The sequence below is a fragment of the Vombatus ursinus genome, unplaced genomic scaffold, assembly GCF_900497805.2.
Source record: "Vombatus ursinus unplaced genomic scaffold, bare-nosed wombat genome assembly UNPS02014894.1, whole genome shotgun sequence".
Classification (NCBI taxonomy): Eukaryota; Metazoa; Chordata; class Mammalia; order Diprotodontia; family Vombatidae; genus Vombatus; species Vombatus ursinus.
This window is the reverse complement of record NW_020954672.1, coordinates 1,501,240-1,521,409: the sequence shown is the minus strand read 5'-3', so window position 1 is coordinate 1,521,409 and position 20,170 is coordinate 1,501,240. Positions and strand designations below refer to the sequence as shown.

Below are 20,170 nucleotides of genomic sequence, written 5' to 3'. Positions count from 1 at the left end.
TGGGTTTTAGTGACTTACCCAGGGTCACACAGCTAGTGAGTGTTATGTGTCTGAGGCTGGATTTGAACTCAGGTCCTCCTGACTCCAGGTCCAGTGCTCCCTCTACTGCATCACCTAGCTGTCCCACTCCTCCTCGCCCCCCAATTTAGAAACTGAACCTTGGCCAGAGTCCCAGAGCTAGTAAGAGTCTTGAATTTATCTTCTTAACTCCAAGTCTAGTACTCTAGCCACTGTGACAAGCTGAAGTTTTTATTTGGCCTTTTCAGTGTAGTGCTAGGTTAGATAGGTTATAATTAGATTTAGATTTAGAGCTGGAAGGGTCCTTATAGGTCATTTAGTCTTAACCTCTCACTCCCTTGCCTTACTGATGAGGAAACTGGGGTCTAGAGATTTGCCATTCATAGATGACTCCATGATAGACCCCCAAATTCTTTTGTGTTGCTTGACTGACAAAACATCTTCATGAGCTAGTGAAATCTCCATTCCTGGAGTTAGGAATATCATTTTATTTTAGTATATAGTACTGGTTACAAGGTTTAAGGATGACATGGTAGAATGGATAGAAATCAGGAGGCACTATATAATATTTCCTAATTTCTGGCTGCTGATTAGGCCAAATTACAACAGCAAACAATTATCGAGCTCCTATGTTTGGAGCACCATATTAAAAACTGGCAGAGAAGGTCTATATCACATTGATGAAGTTTTGAGTATTGTAAAATCTTTATATTTTGAATTGCTAGGAGCCAACACCTGTTGATGGTGTTTGGTTTTAATTAAACCGAATTAAATCAGGATGGGGGGTGGGGTTTCAGTGGAAGTTGGCCGAGATAACCTTGAGGAGTGAATTTGCTGAAGTTGTAGGATAAATGATATATATATAGGAGGTGAAGGGGAAAACAAACTAAAAGATAGGTTTTGTGTACCTTGTCCTTTACCTTCCACCTGGGGTACGTTAGCTCCTTTTAACACAAAAGACCTAGATGACTTTAAAATTCTTTTATTTCTATTTATATGCAAATCTAGCGTTGACCAGTACTTTAAGAAATTATTTTTTTATATGAGTTATCTGAGTAGTTTAGAATCATTTATAAGGTTAATAATTGGAAGGGACTTGAAAGTATCTATCTAGGTCCAATTCCTGCCATATTTTATACTAAGGATCAAAAGAAGTCAGTGCTGAAGCATAATCTGACAGGAAAATAGACACCTAAGTTATATGTTTATATTAATGACTACATGCTTTTTCCTCAAAGGAGACATAACTTTGGAGTTTCCCAATAATAATCATTCAAGACCCATGTCTATTGTTCTAATAAGCAGTTTGGTGTATTTATAGTAGTCTGTAGTTTTAAGAACATTAAAGGTACTTCATGTTAATTTTAAATAAAATTTTCTAATTTGGGATAAAAGAAAGAAAAATATGAAGTTATATAGCAGTCACATTCAGGAGGCCTAGATATACCATATACCATAACTATACAAATTTAGCTATTTTGTCTGTTAGCACCCTAAGCCTGTTGAAATTTACTTTAAAATTTAATTGTCTATATTATAAGTCTCTTCCCTACAAATGGTAATAGTAGATTACATGCCCTGGATTGTATTGTCTTCTACTTTACAGTTCTTAAGTTGTCCTTTCCCAGTTTATAAGTTTTTTCTCATGTTCCTGTTATTTACAGTGTGAACATTTTCTTCACTCTAATTCTCTAATAATAGAACAGGCTAGACAGCATGGAACCTGCTCTATCAATTTTGAAACTCATGTCTAAGAACTTAATATCCCTTGTCACCACTAAATTGTGTGTCTGAACATCTTGGGTAAGCTGAACAAGAAAGACCAAGTAAGTCTTGATTTATAGTTGGAAGTAACAGAAATGCCTAATGTTGAAGGTTCCTTCTTTGTCTAAAACTTTGTCTAAAAATCTGTTGGTTTCTTCCCAGTTCTTGGACTTTGATGCAAGTGTCTGTTGAACACCAATAAATATAAGTGGGTCAGTAATATGGGTCTGGATCTTTGCCACTTACCTGCATTTTGTTTTTTTTTTGTGCTTCACTATAACAAAAGGAGGGGAAACATGATTATGGGGCAGAGGAAGCACTGAAGCTGAGCTTTTACTTAGGATTTTTTTCTTCTTTGAATCTTGAGGGATTTGCTGTGTTGTCATTGTAGTTTATTAACAGCCAAAATGGAACTGAAGAGTTTAAGACGATATGGTTTTAACAACCCTAAACCAGTTACAATCTGAAATTGCCAACTTTATTCTCATTCTTAACTCGTTGCTGCCATCTGGTGATAAAATTGACTGTAGAATTGTATTTTTTAAATTCAGGTATGATGGTATGGTCAGTGCTCAGCACATTTAACATCTTTCAACTGTTCAAGAAAGTTCATGTTAAACCAGCTTGTGGCTTCTGAGTAATCTATGGATCTCAGGACTCTTATTTCTTGATATCTAGCTATATTTCAGTGTAGTTTTTATTGTTATTCCATGTGCCCACCTTTGCATTGATGTCATGGAGTATCATGTTAGCATGGCTTACTTGATTTGAAGGTTCATGTCAGATCTTAATAATATTTCTGTGCTACAACAAATGTAGATATGTAGTCTGCAGGTATTTTTACGATGGTTTACTTAAGCTCATCAGAGCATTGCAAGTGTTCTAAGGTTTCCATGAAATCCTCTGTTGCCTTAGGGTGCGTGATGAAACCAACTCCTTGAGTCATCTTTTCATTTAGCTACAACTTCTGTCTTCTGGTTTCATCTATAGTGAAAACGTTGATACTTTTAAGAAATTCTTCAATTCGTAGAATTGAAAAAATATACAGAATACAACTGTTAAATTAATACTTGTAGACAATTATAGCACCACTGCCCTCAGTTCTTTCCCCTTCCTGAAGAAGGGAACTAGCCAAGATTGAGGTCTATTTTGTATTTTTACTTTATTGTGACTCATGTTTTATCACCTAGTGACTTTTTGGTCCTGAGCTCTGTATTTAACAACTCCGGTTTGGATAGCAGATAGCTTTTGTTGCCAAGATTTTCCAGCTTGGCTTGGCCTTTTAGCACTTGTGTTCCCCTGGCATTGAAGAAAACAGGTGTTTTCATAACTTTTTCTCTGGATAGTATGTAAAAATTTAGCTAAACGGAAATAAATGAAGGAGGCTTTATGTTTAAGTGATAGAAACAAAGGTGTTGAAAGTCCAAGGTGAACTATAAAAGTTATTGTCTAAGGAAAGTAATTTGTTTTGCAAGTATTTTAATTGTAAAATTTGAAAAGCTGGTAGAAATGTTACTGTGTATGCTTTCTCTGTTAATTTTCCTGGACTAAGACAACTGAGAAGTGATAGCATGTAGGAATCTAAAGTAAAGACAAGTAGTGTGGGAATCATAGAAGGTTGGGGCGAGGATATTACTGTCATGTTTTCATTACACACATGGTCTCGGCAGCTTCTTGTTTTCATCTATTCTCAAAAGAATTACCACAGTAGTCCAGACCATAATCCATTATGTAGTTAATTTTGTTTTTGACTGGCATCATATCATGTGTAGAACATGTGATTACACTTGAATGAACATTCAACATCTATTGCTATGACACAATTAACCCATTACAGATCTTTTCTGTATTTATCAAAATTTTATTTTGAAACTTTTCAGCTTCTGTTATTTAGTGATATCCAAAAATCCACCATCTTTACAAAGTAGCACTTCTGTTTCAAAGTAATTCTTTGAAGTCTAATAAGATACGTGTTGGAATGTTGACCATCATCACCTTTTAAAATAGGTTTTTAAAAATTAAAAGTCTTTTGTTTTATATATCAGTCGTTTCTGAATGTTTACCCTTTGTGTCCTTTTCTCTATCCCCAGCATTTGACTCTTCCTTCTTAAAGACAAAGTTAAGTGAAAACAGTGATTTGTGACAAATCTCTGTTTGGCTTTTAAAGACCTTCATAACCTGGCCCTCCTCTACTTTTCCAGTCTTATACCTTTTTTATCCCTACTACTCTCATTTTTGGGGGGGAGAGGGCTAGACAGTGGGGTTAAGTGACTTGCCCAGGGTCACATAGCTAGTGTCAAGTGTCTGAGTCTGGATTTGAACTCAGGTCCTCCAGACTCCAGGGCTGGTGCTCTATCTATTGCACCGCCTAGCTGCTCCTTTCCTACATAGTCTTCAATTCTTTCATTGGCACTGGTTTTTTTGTTCCTCAAACAAAACACTCCCGTCACTGGCCGTCCCAGCCTGCAGTTCCCTCCTTTCCCTCCTCTTCCCTGGCTTCCTTCAAGTCTCAGCTGAAGTCTTATCTCTACAAAAAACCTTTTCCAGTTGACCTTAATTCTAGTGGTATTAATATGAATGCCTTCCTTCTTGATCATCTTGAGCTTAACTTGTATATTGTCTTGTTTGCACTTAGTTGTTAACACGTTTTTCTCCTTCATTAGACTGTGAGCTTCCTAGAGAGCAGGATTGTCTTTTCATTTGCTTTGTATCTCCCATGCTTACCATAATTCCTGGAGCATAATAGATACTTAATAAATGATTGTTACCTGATAGTGTATATTTTTCCTTGATAGTCATCTGCCTCTTTGAAGAGAGAAGGAAGGTATTTTCCATTTTCCTTTGTTGAGGATCAAAGATGGTTATTATAATAGCTCGGAGGTCAACTTAAGTGTGTTTTTTTGTTTGTTTTGTTCTAGACATTCATGTTTTCTTCAGGTTCTTTTTACTTTGCATCATTTCATACAAGTCTTCCCCTGTTCATCTGAATTCTTCATATTTGTCATTTCTTTCATGATAATATTGCATTCCTATACTCACATAGCTGGGCAGCCATTTTGTTTCTAGTTCTTTGTGTTTTGGTTTTTTTTTTTTTTGAGGCTGTTGGGGTTAAGTGACTTGCCCAGGGTCACACAGCTAGTAAGTGTCAAGTATCTGAAGCTAGATTTGAACTCAGGCCCTCCTGACTACAAGGCTAGAGGTCTATTCAGTGCGCCACCCAGCTGCCCCTTCTAGTTCTTTGTTAACAGAAAGTTTGATCTTCACTGTGACTGGCATCCTAAGAGGCATTTCCCTGCGCGCGCTTGCGCACCCCCCCAAGCGCCCCCCCCCCCCCCCCCGCCGGAGGACTCATTGCCATAATTGCCTCTCAGAACATTCTCATTTATGTATCCTGGCCCCTTCTCCCATTTCTTGAATACTTCTTGCTTCATGGAATTAGTTGGGAAAGGAAGCTTTTTGACAATCCACATAGTTTAGGTTCACAATTTATTGATGTTCCAAGGTAGTTTGAAATTGATCCATATGAAGCTGGTTTTTGATTTGGGTATTTGGCCTTCCTTTTTTTCCCCTCTTAATCTTCTAGGGTAGAAAGGTAGAAAATTGGTTCTTGGAAATTTGTTTTCTCAATGTGGTAAAATGTGCTACATTTAAATTGGTTTTAATCTTCTCTGTGCCATCAGTGTCATCTTCAAGATTATACTTTACCTCCACACCCAGAGAAAGAGAGAGTCTGAATGCAAATGGAAGCATACTATTTGCTCTCCTTTTACTTTGTTTTGTTTTATTGCTTTATTCTTGTGATTCCTCCCATTAGTTTTAATTGTTCTTTACATAATGACTAATGGGAAAATATGCTTAACATAAATATGTAGAATAACATGAATATGTATTATGTAGAGCCTATATCAGATTGTATACCATGGGGGAGGAGTTGAAAAGAAATGTGAGGGGGAGGAAATTTAAAACTCAAGATCTTATGGAAATGAATGTCGAAAACTAAAAATAAAATTAAGGGGGAGGAGGGAGATTATGCTTTATCTCAGTTACCTTACCTATAAAATATAAAGGGGATGTCCTAGATAACCATTTTCTTTCTGCACTGAAATCCTGATGTTAGGATCTGCTAATACTAGCAAGACTTTTGGATTCCATAAATAGAAAGAAAGTTCCTCAAGGGCAAAGACAAACATTCTTAACTCCTGGTACATAGGCACTTAATTTTTTTTTCTTTCTTTTTCTTTGTTGGTGAGGCAGTTGGGGTTAAGTGACTTGCCCAGAGTCACGTAGCTAAGTAAGTGTTAATGTGTCTGAGGCCGCATTTGAACTCAGGTCCTCCTGACTTCAGGGCCGGTGCTCTATCCACTGCATCACCTACCTGCCCCTACGTAGGCATTTTAAATGTTTGGCTTGCCACACATTTCTGCCATAGAAGTGATAGGAGTAAAAAAAAGAGTTTTACACTAACTAACTTTGATAGACAATATTGTAAATGAAATTAAGTACAGTGAGAAAGACCAAAATTTTAGTCTGGATAACCACCTAAATGTTTCAGGAGACTGAACCTTTACGTTTTTTCTTTTATAAAATCACTTTTTCCTTTGTTGTCAATGTTTTTTAACCACCTTTCTTTATGAGCAGTGAACTTGTTGATACTAACATACTCCTGGATACAGTTCCAGGAATGTGTGTGAAACTGGCACATGAAAACTTTTAAGGTACTATTTCTCCTCTCATAACTCATTAAATTTATAGTACTGTAACCTAACAGTAAATGCTTTTTACTAACTCTCTTGAGATTTGATTCAATCTCAAAACTATTTCCATAGTCAAATAAAAACCTTGCAACTTTGAGAAACTAGAGAATGCTGATAAAGTTGTATTGAATTTTGTTTATGCTTTAGCTACTGATTCAAAGTTATACTTTGAATGGTATGGACTCATGTTTGCACCTGATGATTAAGGATATGTGACTTAACATTTTGAGATTTTTCAGAAGATCATAGGTATGGAGCTGGAAGAGACCTCAATAGCAATATAGGCATCCAATACCTTTATTTTACGCAAATGAGGAAACTAAGGCCAACAAAAATAACTTGCCCCAAGTCACAAAGAAAATAAGAGATAGGTGGGGTTTGAACCCAGCTCCTCAGACTCCAAGACCTTTCCATTGTACTATTCCCAGTCTTATAGTCAATATTCAGAATCACTGAATGAAAGTTAAACTGATACATTTTCTTAATGTCCTTTTAAAAGACAAATCTGCACACTGAACTAGCCATCCTGCTACTGAAATTTTCTGCCTCCAACTTTGCCCATTCTATTTCTGAAATTCCCTCTTTACCTACCAAATACTCCCACCATCACTTTCTACCCATCCTAGTAATTTTGAATCTTTAGCTGCCTTTATTCAGAACTGTTTCTTAGTCCTCCACTGATCCCTCTTGTTCTCATCCCCTCATTTTAACCCCACCGATGTCTCATTCTAAAGCTGCCTACCTCCTGAACAGTGCTTTCTGGAATGCCTCATTATATGTAATAAACTAGATTTCATCTTAGGTATTTTCCTTTCTCTTTTCATCTTTCATTCATTGAGACCTGGCTTCTTCCTGGTGACATGGCTTTGCTGTCCACCTTTTCCAGTCCTGGATACTTCCAGTTCTGGACATGTTGGGAGCTGGAATACTCCATGCTCCCCTTTGCCATGTACCACCTTTCTCTACCACCATTACCCAGTAATATTTGTTCATTGCAGGTTTATTCAGTCCATGTTGAACATTCAGTCAAGATTTTGGTTACTATTGTCTAGTCAACTCCAGACACTATCCTTCTTTCCTCATAAAATTTCAGTTCTTGGCTCATGGTCTTCCCTTTGCAGCTTCTGCCTTCATACTAGAAGACATCAACATAAGTAATGATAATGCTTCAAATATTTTTGGCTACTAGTTCTTCAATTTATACATTTCTCTTGGCCTCCTTTACCCTACTACATTAATACACAGAGAATGTCCTGTTGTTATTTTGCTTTGTTCTTGAAGAGGACCATAATATCAGGGAGGTGATGCCATGAGACATGCAAGTGAATTGGATTTAAGTGCCATTACTCACAAGAGTACTACTTTCACATAACGAGAGCACTGAAATCCAATTACTTGATTACAGTGGGTTGTCATTTTACCTTGCCATTTCCGCCTCAAACCTCCAGTTCCTCCACCCTTCAGGCCATACCCTCTGCATTGGCTGTATATTTGCTTCTCCATCTTAACCCTTTAGTAAATCAGTTAAACTCTACACTATTCTCTACTCTCAAATCCATTGTTGTTCTATCAGAAATGAAAACTTTAGCCTTCAAGTTACTTCCATTTGCTTTGCTCCTACTTGTGCTGAATGAAGTTGGAGAAAGTCACAAAACAGCTGCCTAGATCCACTAGGTCCTTACTGCAGCAAGGCAATCCTTTTACATCTTCCAGATTGACTCAGACACATGGGAAAGCTTCTTGAAACCTTTTCTTCCCTCAAACTTCCCACAATTCTTACCCTACCCTCCTTAGCTGAAAACGTTGTCTAATATTTTACTGAAAAAATAAAAGCTATTCCCAAATAACTCTTCTCTTTTCCCCTCCTTTATTCATTCTGCCACTTTTCTTCTCCACCTGTCCCATGAGAAGAGATGGTTTTTTTTTAATTAAATTAGTTTTTATTTCAATTAGTTGTATAATCTTTTTTTTTTCCTTCATTTTTAGGCAGTTGGGGTTAAATGACTTGCCCAGGGGCACACAGCTAGAAAGGAGCTAGTAAGTGTCAGGTGTTTGGTCTGAGGCTGGATTTGAACTCAGGTCCTCCTGACTTGAAGGCTGGTGCTCTATCTGCTGCACCACCTAGCTGCCCCAGGTGGTTCTTCTTGCCAAGACATACTCTTCTCATTCCACCCTGTTTCTCCAGCAAATTGTCCCTACTTTGTTATCCTCATTTTCTTTGTTGTGTATCTTCATTCTCTTCTCTGTTTACTGCTTGCTTCCCTACTGCTCCATCCTCAAAAAACTCTCTTGATCCATCCATTCCTGCTATCTATCATCTTAGATCTTGTTTTCCTTTTATGGCTAAACTTCTTCAGACAGTTGTATCCAATTGGTACTTCCATGTCCTTTAACCATTCTCTTCTTAATTCTGTCTCGAGACTTACTTTATTCAACTGAAACTGCTCTATCCAAAGTTACCAAAGTAATTGCCAAATCTAATGGCTTTTTCTCATTCCTTATCCTTTTTGACCTCTGCAGCCTTTGATACTGTTCAGATCAACTTCATATTTTTCTTAGGTTTTTGTGGCATTCCTCTGTCACGGTTCTTTTCCAGCATTTCTGACCATTCCTTCTTAATCTTTGCTGGATCTTTATCTAGGTCACACTAATTGGGGGTATCCCACAGGGTTCTGTTTTTGACCCTCTTTTCGTCTCCTGTACTATTATGCTTTGTGAACTCATTAGCTCACATGGGTTCAGTTCTCCTCTCTATGCAGATGATTCTTAGATCTTAGATGTTTGCTCTTGACCTTCACTGCTTTATCTCTGTCTATTGAACATCTCAAACATAAACATCTTAAACTCAACATGTCCAAAACTGAATTCATTCCTACCTCCTAACTTCTCTATTATTGTGAAGGGTATTTCTGTCTTCTTAGTCACCTAAACTTCCAACCTAGGTGTCATCTTCAATTCCTCAATCTCTTTTCACCCGTATATATAATAATATAATGTCTGGAGTTGACTAGACAATAGTAACCAAAATCTTGACTAAATGTTCAACATGGACTGAGTAAACCTGCAATAAACAAATATTACTGGGTAATGGTGGTAAAGAGAGGTGGTACATGGCAAAGGGGAGCATGGAGTATTCCAGCTCCCAACATGTCCAGAACTGGAAGTATCCAGGACTGGAAAAGGTGGACAGCAAAGCCATGTCATCAGGAAGAAGCCAGGTCTCAATGAATGAAAGATGCCTTTTTTGGTGGGGGAGGATGGGAGAGAATTTCCAGTGCTTAGCATAGTGTCATGTACATTGTTTCTCAGTAGTGTGTGACTCTGTGCACCATACTGTCCATGGGGTTTTCTTGGCAAAGATACTGTATTGGTTTGCCAGTTCTTTCTCCAGTGGATTAAGGCAAACGGGGTTAAGTGACTTGCCCAAGGTCACATGGCTAGTAAGTATCTGAGTCTGGATTTGACTCACATCTTCCTGATTCCAGGCCCAGTGCTTTATCCACTGAGCCATCTACCTGCCTCTATCTTTGTACATAGGAAGGGCTTAATAGATGCTTGTTGATTACCTGTTGAAATATTATATGTTTACTTAAAGTGTCTCATGCTATTTCCATGATGTCTTTTCCTATTCTTGTAATTAATAACCTTTTTTGTGCCTTTGCCAAAGTCACATGATGTAATCACTAAGGTTGGATTTGAACCCAGGTCTTCTGACTCCAAATAGGGAAGCACTCACATCACTAAAGTTTACATAAATTCTATCCTCTTCCTAGGTGCTTACGTCCCTTGAAAACAACCCCTTTTTGAATCCAAGGTTTGTATAATAAGTAACTGTAAAATGTTCAGATTCTTCCTCTTGGTTCTCTGGTAAGACTTGAGTTCTAGAATCTTTTGGAGACAAGAATACTAGATTTCAAGCTGCAAGGGAATTCTGAAGTAACTTAGTTCAAACCCTCCCCCCCATTTAAACTGAGACCTTCACATACATAGTAAGTAGTAGAGGTAGGAATTGAACCCATTCATATTCTCCACAGATTCATTCCTTTTTTTTTCTTCCCACCCTTCCATATTATGCTTTTATCCCAGGATTTATGATGAAAGATGAGACTTGACTCACATATTTTTGTTCTTCTCCTTTAGGAACATAATAACCCATGAGCCTATTATGAAGTATACTATAGATTAGGTTCCGTGAACATAGCTATTGCAGCACTAAATATCAGAAGAGATCAATATTATAGCACAGTTAGTAGTGAGGATTTCCAAAGAAGTTTTTAAAACCTAGTCCTCCATGCACTTTTATACCAAGAGGGGATGGTTTACACTTAAAGTGATTTTGAAAACTAAAAGCATAGAAGAGTTTCAAGAAGGGACATTTAGTTAATCCTCTTGACTTGGGTTATTTGAAATTAGAGAATAGGCTCATTACATGGATTTAAACCTCAGATCTTTCTAAGTCCCAGTAAGCAGAGCAATCTGATGCTTCCTCAGGCCCTGTTCATAATTAGAACACTAAAAATATAGTTTGTGCTTTAGACATCATTGAGTGCATAAAAGGACATGGACTGGAAAGAACCTTAAGAGACAGTTTTGTCCAGTCTCTTCAGCTTCATCATTGTCATAACAGCATTTATATATAGCACTTTAATATTTGCCAAGCACTCTACAGCTATTTCCTCATTTGATTTCCTCAACAGCCCTGTAAGGTAAATGGTATTGTCTCCATTTTCCAGATGAAGAAGCTGAGGTAAAGGTTAAGTGACTTGCCCAAAGTCACATAGCTAGTCAGAGTCTGTGAGGTCCTAGTTAAATGTAGGTCTGCCTGACTTCAGATGCTTCTATTCACTGTACTAGCTAGCTGCTTCAATTTTTTCCTTTTTTTTTTTAAATTTATTTTTAGTTTTCAGCATTTACTTCCGAAAGATATAGAGTTCCAAATTTTCACCCCATCTTGCCCCTACCCCTACCCCAAGATGGCATGCATTCTGAATATCCCTTCTCCTAGTCTGCCCTCCCTTCTATCTGCCCCCCGCCCTTCTCTTAGCCCCTTCCCCTTCTATTTTCCTGTAGGGCAAGATAGATTTCTGTACCTGCTTCTTCAGTTTTGATGATGTTTGTGATGTGTGGTAGGTCACAAAAAAAATCTAGCTAATATTCTACAATGCCTAGCTGCCTCTAGGTACAACTGTTACATGCTGGACAACTTAAAAAAAGACAAGGAAAGATTAACATTTTGGCAGAAAAACTTTTCCCACATGGTCCAAATATTGTTGTCATGACCCCTTTAATCAGTATGATCTGCTTGCAACCTCTGGATCTATTTAATCCATTTATAGTTTAGATTTGCCTCACCTCAACTGTTCACAAATAGCTGCTTGGTTAGGAGACTTCCCTTGTGAATTTCCATTAGACTTTTTCGAATTACACCCTGTAATTATGTCTTTTAACACCAAAATTGACTAGGCTGTCCTTTGAACTCACAAATGAGTGAATTCAAGGTTCTTACACAGAAGATCGCTTTTCTAATATTTAATAAAATTTTGGCATAGCTTAGTCTGCTGTTAGAAAATAAGGTTATGTATCTGCTATCTCCTTGGAGAATCCCACCTACAACATTCCCATAACTTCTCTTCAGACACTTATAACAACAAGGAACTTGGAACCTCATAAGGCAGACTATTCTATTTTTGGTCAGTTCTGATTATAGAAAATAGTAATTTATAAGAGCTTGCTAATTAATGCCTGTTTCTAATTAAATTTCTATAGCACTTCAGGGTTTTATAAAGAACTTTATTCAGCTCTGAGGCATATAGTAATGGTATTCCTATTAATTTATGGAACTAAAACTTAAAGAAGTAAAGTGACTTGGTCAGTGCCCTGGTAACATTGCAGACTTTGATTTGAAACCAAGTACTGTCACTCCAGGATGCATCTGTTTTGCCTTCTAACTATGCAAAATTAAATTCCCTATTCCATATGACAGTCCCTCATATATTTGAAAGTATCTAATGATATTTTCTGTGTTGGGCCAAATGTTCCAATTTGTTTAGTCATTACTTAAATGGTTTTGAAATCCTTTTCCTGTCTCCCCTTCCTCCAGGCCCCAATCCTAGATTTACTCGAGTTAGGTTTTTTAAGATGGATTGTAATAGTCTTAGGAAGAAGTGAAATTCTTTAAGGATAAAATTATACAGAGAGAGAGAGTGAGTGAGTGAGTGAGTGTGTGTGTGTGTGTGTAGTGCCAGTTTGCAAGGGGATATGGTAGCTATTATCTAGCATTACATTATGTATGTGGTAGGTGAGTACCCATGTCCCTAGGGTCACGCATCTTCAGGCATTATTGCTTGGGTTTTAATAGTGAACCATTGCTTGTCCTACTCTAAAGGTCAATTTAGAACATGATGTATAATATGCCTAGTCTTTCCAAAAAAAAAATTCTTTTTACTAGTTAACCTGTTATGGTTGGACCTTTTGAAATTTGTTGCTTTATAAAAATAAGAAAAACATTCAAATACTTAGATGTATCTATTGCCTACTAATCTGTGTGGGTAGTGGAGGTCATATTCATGCTTTCTCATGTTGTAATTTTAGTCCATGTTCTTCCATAAATACTTGATTCAGTATGCTAGTGACTTTAGGGGAAGTGCATCTGTTTTTCTTCCTGTTGCTACATTCTTTACTTAACTGCCTTCTTTTCCTGTCCTACACATATACTTTTGATGTTTTTTATGCTGCTTTTTGCCCACAATTCAGTTTTTGTATATCCTATGTAGCCTGTTTATGCCCACCAATCAATTCCCATTTATTTTGGGTGATTTGTTGAAATTCCTTATGATTACTTTGAAATTGCAGCAATTCCATGATTTTCAGATATGTAGTATAATTGGAATAATGTTAGTATTTAAAAAGATTTTTTTTTTTTTTTTGGGAAAAACTTGGAGTCTTCAAAAATAGCACAGTTTTGCAAATGTCCAGCTATAGTGTCTGTTACATGTAATGATGAAAAAGCTCTGTGGGTTATCTAACTTCATATGCCCCATAGGTGTTTCTCATCCACTTTTGGCTCCCAGGTTAGAGGAAGGATATATTTGGAAATATATGTGCTTTCAAAACAAAAATTATTAATAGAAGTATTTAAAAATAACATTTGTGGAAAAAAAAATGTTTCCTTTCTATGTTTTCACTAAGGATTCCTTTGATTGTTTTTGAATAAACTTTTATGTAGAAATGAAAAGGGCATATGGTTCAGTAATTATTGATATTTTCTTTATGTAGGATTTCGTAATAATCCTTGACTTTTTCCTTTTGTTTGATACCTTCCTTTTTCAGATGTCATGAATGCATCACTCATTGTTTTCCCAAAGTTTTCTTCTGTTTAGTTGCCTGGTCTGTCTGCTATTAAATATATTTTCTTTTAAGTGTCATTTCTGATGCTTCATCATGCAGTGTATTGAGGATGATAATGTTAAAAAGTTAACATGCCATAAACATAATGTTTGTTGTAAAATATTAAACTGATTTTTTTTCTTTCAGTGTTTACTGTTTGCTGGGCACTGTGCTAGTGCTGGGAATATAAAGGAAAAAAAATCAGCTTCACTGATTGTTGGCTGAGGGTGGTAGTTGATATTGCTCATAATCTTCCTTCAACTTCCACTATGAAATTTTGTAAATGAGTTTATGCTAGTGTTGCCCTTAGTTTGTTATATTTTTTCACTTTGTCAAGGAGGTGAAAAGTTGATTACCTTAGGCGTTGTTTAGGCCTTCCTTTTTTTTTTTTTTTTTTTTTTTAATTGAGGCAGTTGGGGTTAAGTGACTTGCCCAGGGTCACACAGCTAGCAAGTGTCAAGTGTTTGGTCTGAGGCTGGATTTGAATTCAGGTCCTCCTGACTTCAGAGCCGGTGCTCTATCCACTAGGCCTTCCTTTTTGTAGTGACTGTTTTGCATAGCTTAAATTTGCATCGATTCCAATTCTCTATTTCACATTTTGGGATGTCAGTTTATTTAGCTCAGGTTGCAGGGGTGCTAATTAATTACTCTACCTTTTAATTTTTATTTAGTTTTGAACTATCAATTTTGCCGTTTGCTCTAATGCAGGCCCGCACAGCCTGCAGCTCACCAATGGATTTCAGGTGGCCCAGGAAAAATGTGAAAGAAATTCTTTGGCATGCCACAAGCAGGTTGTGCAGGCCCGCTCTAACCCAGTGGTTCTCATACTTTTTGATCTCAGGATCCCTTTATACTCTGAAAAATGATTGAGAATTCCAATGAGGTTTTCTTTATGTGCATTTTATCTTGATATTTACCTTATTAAATTAATTACCTTGTTAGAAATTAAAATTGATAAATTAAAAATATTAATTCCTTTAATATAAGTTCATTGTATGTTAGCATAAATAACAATGAAAAATTACTATTTTCAAAAACAGAATTGAGAAGAATGACATTTTATGTATATATATTTGCAAATCCCTTTTAAATGTCTGGCTTAATAGATGACAGCTACTGGATTCAGTCTGTGTTGTTTTGATTGAAGTACATGAACAGAATCTGGCCTCAGACATACAGTTGGAAAGGGGAGGATTATTTAAATTGGTAAATAACTTATTAGTATTATTATGAAAATAGTTTTGGTCTTAGATGTTGATTTTTGAAGATGAGGAAACTGAGATGTGGAAAGGTTAAATGACTTGGCCGAAGTAAACTGTCATTAGAGGTGAGATTAGAACCCAGGACCGCCATAACATTGTTCCTGCTTTTTTGTGGTCATTTTATTTATGCTTATCATGAGTATTGACACTATGAAATGTTCAAGTATTAAATGAGTATTCCGAAATCAACTCTGATAATTCCTATGTTTGCTGTTCCAAAAGAACTTAGGAGACAATCCTCTATTGAGGTGCAATTTTGATAATACAGCTTGTTTTTTTTGAAGATACAGATTGTTATAATTTTATGTTCCTGTGCTAGGTTATGTTAATTCAAATAAAGTCATATATGATTTCATAAGCTCAGAATCTAGCAGTTTTTTGTTTTTGTTTTGTTTTGTTTTGTTTTTTTTGCTAGGCAGTGGGGTTAAGTGACTTGCCCAGGGTCACACAGCTATTAAATGTTGTGTCTGAGGCCAGATTTGAACTCAGGTCCTCCTGACTCCAGTGTCATTGCTCTATCCACTGCGCCACCTAGCTGCCCCAGAATCTAGCAGTTTTAATAAAAACTTAGGTAGACTTAAGATGATTGTATTCTCATTTTGATTTTCTTTTGTGTATTAATCTGGTTTCATTGTTCATACTGGCTTTTTATCAGTCTTTAGTTAGCATATAATATTTTGGTTCGTTTTTTACTTTTTATCATTTTATAAAATTTTTAGCACGTGTTTTAAAAATTCAGCATATCTTTTCATTGATGTCTGCCATATCCTTTTTTTTTTTTTAATCTTATTTTTTTAGGCAGTTGGGGCTTAGTGACCTGCCCAGGGTTACATAGCTAGTAAGTGTCAAGTGTTTGGTCTGAGGCCAGATTTGAGCTCGGGTACTCCTGACTTCCGGGCTGGTGCTCTATCTACTTCGCCACCTAGCTGTCCCTTCTGCCATATCCTTCTGATTAGCTTTTTACTACTGTTTGCTTTCACCCAGACTAGGTGTATGGCTTAAGTGGTTCTATTAACATCAGGATACAAAATGTGAATAGCTTTGTCTATGCTGTAATTAATCATAAAAGGTGCATGGTACTGCTTGACAGTTTAAAAAAATTGTGCTTTTATCATTTTGTGGAAACAGAATGAGTTAATGATAACAACTATGTGACAGCTAATCATGAGCACTGATCTGTTTTACTGTATTGTAGGCTTGTTTATGTCATAGCTGTAATTAAAAAGTTGCATTCCAAGTGATAAAATAACTAGAAGTTCCATACTTTTAGACAAACACACAGAAATAACTCAGATAAATCATAAAATAGGTCTGTGTGAAAATTGAGACACAGTCCCAACCAAGCTCATGAATCATGTTGCCAAATCCCAAGACAAGAACTGTTTTGGGTAACAACTTTAAAAAATTTTTAACTGTTGGAAATATAATGTATTCTTCTCTGTGGTAAGCGTGAAAGAAGCTATGATTCTAGTGAGTGAAGGAGTGAAAGAGAATTTATTAAATGTTTACTGTGTACTTAGCTGTGGGAACACAAATAACAAACGACAGCCCCTGCCCAAAAGGGACATTCTCCATTCTAATGGAGGCCACACAGGGAGAGGACTGGTGCCCAGGAAGGGCACCAAGATGTAGAAAGTCACAAATGGCAAGTGGGAACAAATAGAGGAGGAATGACTGGTTTGACGCAGAGAACATTAGTCTCCAAGGAGCATTTATTAAGCACCTACTTAACAAACTAGAGCTGCTTTGGTAAGCACTGGGGATAGAAGGAAGCTTCCAGTCAGATGGGGGGAGACAACATGCAAATTCTCTATACATACACACACACTCTCTCTCTCTCTCTTTTTCTCTTTCTCTCTCCCTCTCTCTCTCTGAATGGATATAGGATAACTCTTCAAGATTATCTAACATATTTTCTTTATGTAGGAATTATGTTCAGTATTCAAGGAAGTAGATTGATTAGAACTCAGTTTCTTTTGTATCCATACATATAAATTTGCTCGTGCTTTAAAGTAGATGAATTTATAAATAATTCCTTTTGTAAAGTGAATAATTACTGTCTGATTTCGTAGTTTCTGATCATTTACAAAGTCCTTGTTAATCTATTCCACAGCCTCATAGATAAACTTAATTAACATGGAGATAGCTCCTTAAATTTATGCCAGCCCTGTTTCTGTTTGATATGTGGTTATGTGTAGACTGTTTGACATGTTTCATCATATTGGCCAGTAGTATGTCTTTCAGTATTACTTCATTTATTCTTGTATGTCACTTTGAAGAAGAATAATGCCTCATGACCTATAGGCAGTAGTTGAAAAGAGCCATTTTCTGCCCTAATATTTTTTTTTTTGGCACGACAATTGGGGTTAAGTGACTTGCCCAGAGTCACACAGCTAGTGTTATGTGCCTGATGCTGGATTGGAACTCAGGTCTTCCTGACTCCAAGGTCGGTGCTCTACCTCTGTGTGAAGCCAGTGATTTCCCCATTGCAATTCAAGGTTCTAGGGATATAACAGTTGCCATGATAGCATGGAGCTACCTTTGAAGGTAATGAATGGCACTAATTTTGGTGTCTCGAGGAAGACAGATGATAGATAATTTTGGTTCATTTGCTCCTAGGAATCTTGAAGAGAAAGAGACAAGTGGCAGAGTTGGGGTGGGGAAGCTTGGTTGGTTTCTGCTTCTTTTCTTTAGGGACAATGTGCCAATTCTGAAATTATATCACAATCTTTGAGTAAGTTTCTTTTTAAAATGAATTGCTACATTGTTGATCCAGTTTGAGAGTCACTGTACTTTGAATCTTTTTCAGTTACTACTGTTTTATTCTTTAAAATTTTCAATCTTACAAGTATTTATTAAGCATCTTCTGTGAGCCAGGCACTGTGCTAGCTGTTGGGAATACAAATATAAATAATGAAATAGTCCCTACGTTTTGAGCTTACGTTCTTTTAAACAGCATTGCATTGAACACTTTCTTTCCCATTCGGTTTGAGATTTTTGTGAACATTTCTTTAGCCTTCAGTTTTTTTAATTACACACTAAACATCAGTCCAATTAACCATGTAGTTGAGCTTCCATTTTTGCAAATTTTATGAAGTTCATGTTAATGTGCAAGATGCTGAATAAAATTAAATTAGAATGGAGAATATTTGAATAAGAAAGTTTAGAGGGGAAGGGGTAAAGGTTATGAAGCTGACTTTTAAATAGTTCTATTAGTATCATGATCGTATCAGAATGGTTTAAAATCTGTTGGAGCAGCCTTAGCCAGCAAAATTGAGTGTATTGTGTGGTTAGTAATTTTCTTGGGTTTTGTAGAGAATTTACTTAATTGACATTTTTTGTCACTTCATTTTTTTTTTGTAATGGAGAACAGGAGTCATGTTTTTTATTTGTCAAATCTTTTTTAAACATTTAGCCATTGGAAATTTTGAGGGAACATAGAAATCAGTACTTTTCTCTGTCTTTTAAAGGCTTGAGGCTTTTTTTGGGGCGTATCTAAATTAAGAACTTGTATGTAAAGTTGCTCTGCATAAAGTAGGATTTATTCATTATAAGGATCTAAGGTGGCTTAGTTAAGAAATATTGGAAGAGTTTGAACATTTTTAAATGCAATGGAGTCTAAATAATTTGTCCATTTCCTTATATACCACAGGATAGGCTCCACTATATTTATAGACTTGAGTTTCCAAAATTGTACAAAAGCTAACATGCATGTATAGACTATTAGTAGTGTGGGCTAATTAACTGAATGAAGTTGACTTTTCTTAAAGGAATCATTAGTTTATTTTCCTTTAATTTATGCAGTGTTCAGCTAGCTAGTTTATCATCATCATCATCAAATATTTATCAAGTTGTCCTATGCATGTATTAGGTGATTCATAGATAGGTTAAAAAATAGTCAATGAAGTTTACAAAGAATTGACCTTGATGTGGACATGCTGATTTTGTATAAGTTGTCTATAGTGTGTTATACATCTGATTTTATATAAATAGAAGTAGGTGTTAATAAATGAACAAATGCTATCTTATGAATAGCTTTCATGTGTTTTATGGGTGTTCATCCCTGGAGGGAAAGCTGGGGCTTCTTGGGGTAGGGCTGAGAGTTTCTGTATTTAGAAAAGCAGCATATATTAAGATAGAACTATTTGAAACTATAGAGAATGAGTTAGGTTAGCATTAATTGATCAAAGGAAACACAAAAAGAAATAGATAGTTTAAATAATACAGACAAGTTGCTAATTTACCTAAAAGAACTTAGGGATGCTGAGACTAGTTTGAGAACTTTAAAATAGAGATAGAAGCTTAGACCTAATGCCCAAGAGCCAAGAAAGAAATGTGAGGAGAATGTGTTTTGGCGGGCGTAGTGGTAGGGAGACTGCTAATAAGATTGTATTAGATCAGTATTGGGATGATCAGGACTTGTACCTAGTTTGATGAATATTCCTGATCTATTTATTATTATTAGAATCCTTTAATTTAAGACAGTACTCAACTGGGGTTAGGAGTAAAATATTATCAAATCCTTTGGGATAGAATGGATTATTTTAGGGTTGTTTTTTTTTCTTTATCCGTTCATCTGAATAATTATTCTCCTTCCTGATTTGATAGCTTGTTTGGGGCTGTTTGACCTTTGCCATCAAGCACCATGGCCAGCAATGTCACCAACAAGACTGACCCCCGTTCCATGAACTCCCGTGTCTTTATTGGAAATCTCAACACTCTGGTTGTTAAGAAGACTGATGTTGAGGCCATCTTCTCGAAGTATGGCAAGATCGTGGGCTGCTCTGTTCATAAGGGTTTTGCCTTTGTCCAGTATGTTAATGAGCGAAATGCCCGTGCTGCTGTGGCAGGAGAGGATGGCAGAATGATTGCTGGCCAGGTACTAGGTAAGTTTTGATTGATACAAAGTTTTTAATGATCTTGGACCTTTTCATGCCTATAACCATTTTTTACCTAGTGCAAGTCAGTGACAACTATTATGTGTGA

General features: G+C 36.4%; 1 protein-coding gene across 9 annotated transcripts in view; it reads left to right on the top strand.

Annotated features, from left to right (window-relative positions):
• HNRNPC (heterogeneous nuclear ribonucleoprotein C (C1/C2)) overlaps positions 1-20,170 on the top strand; it is a 56,278-nt gene that overhangs the window by 9,363 nt on the left and 26,745 nt on the right. For all 9 annotated transcript variants that reach the window (XM_027843004.1, XM_027843002.1, XM_027843001.1 and 6 more), the window contains one exon: positions 19,793-20,070. In XM_027843004.1, the coding sequence (XP_027698805.1) occupies positions 19,830-20,070 (241 nt within the window). In that variant the 5' untranslated portion in view covers positions 19,793-19,829. The remainder of the gene's footprint in view (positions 1-19,792; positions 20,071-20,170) is intronic.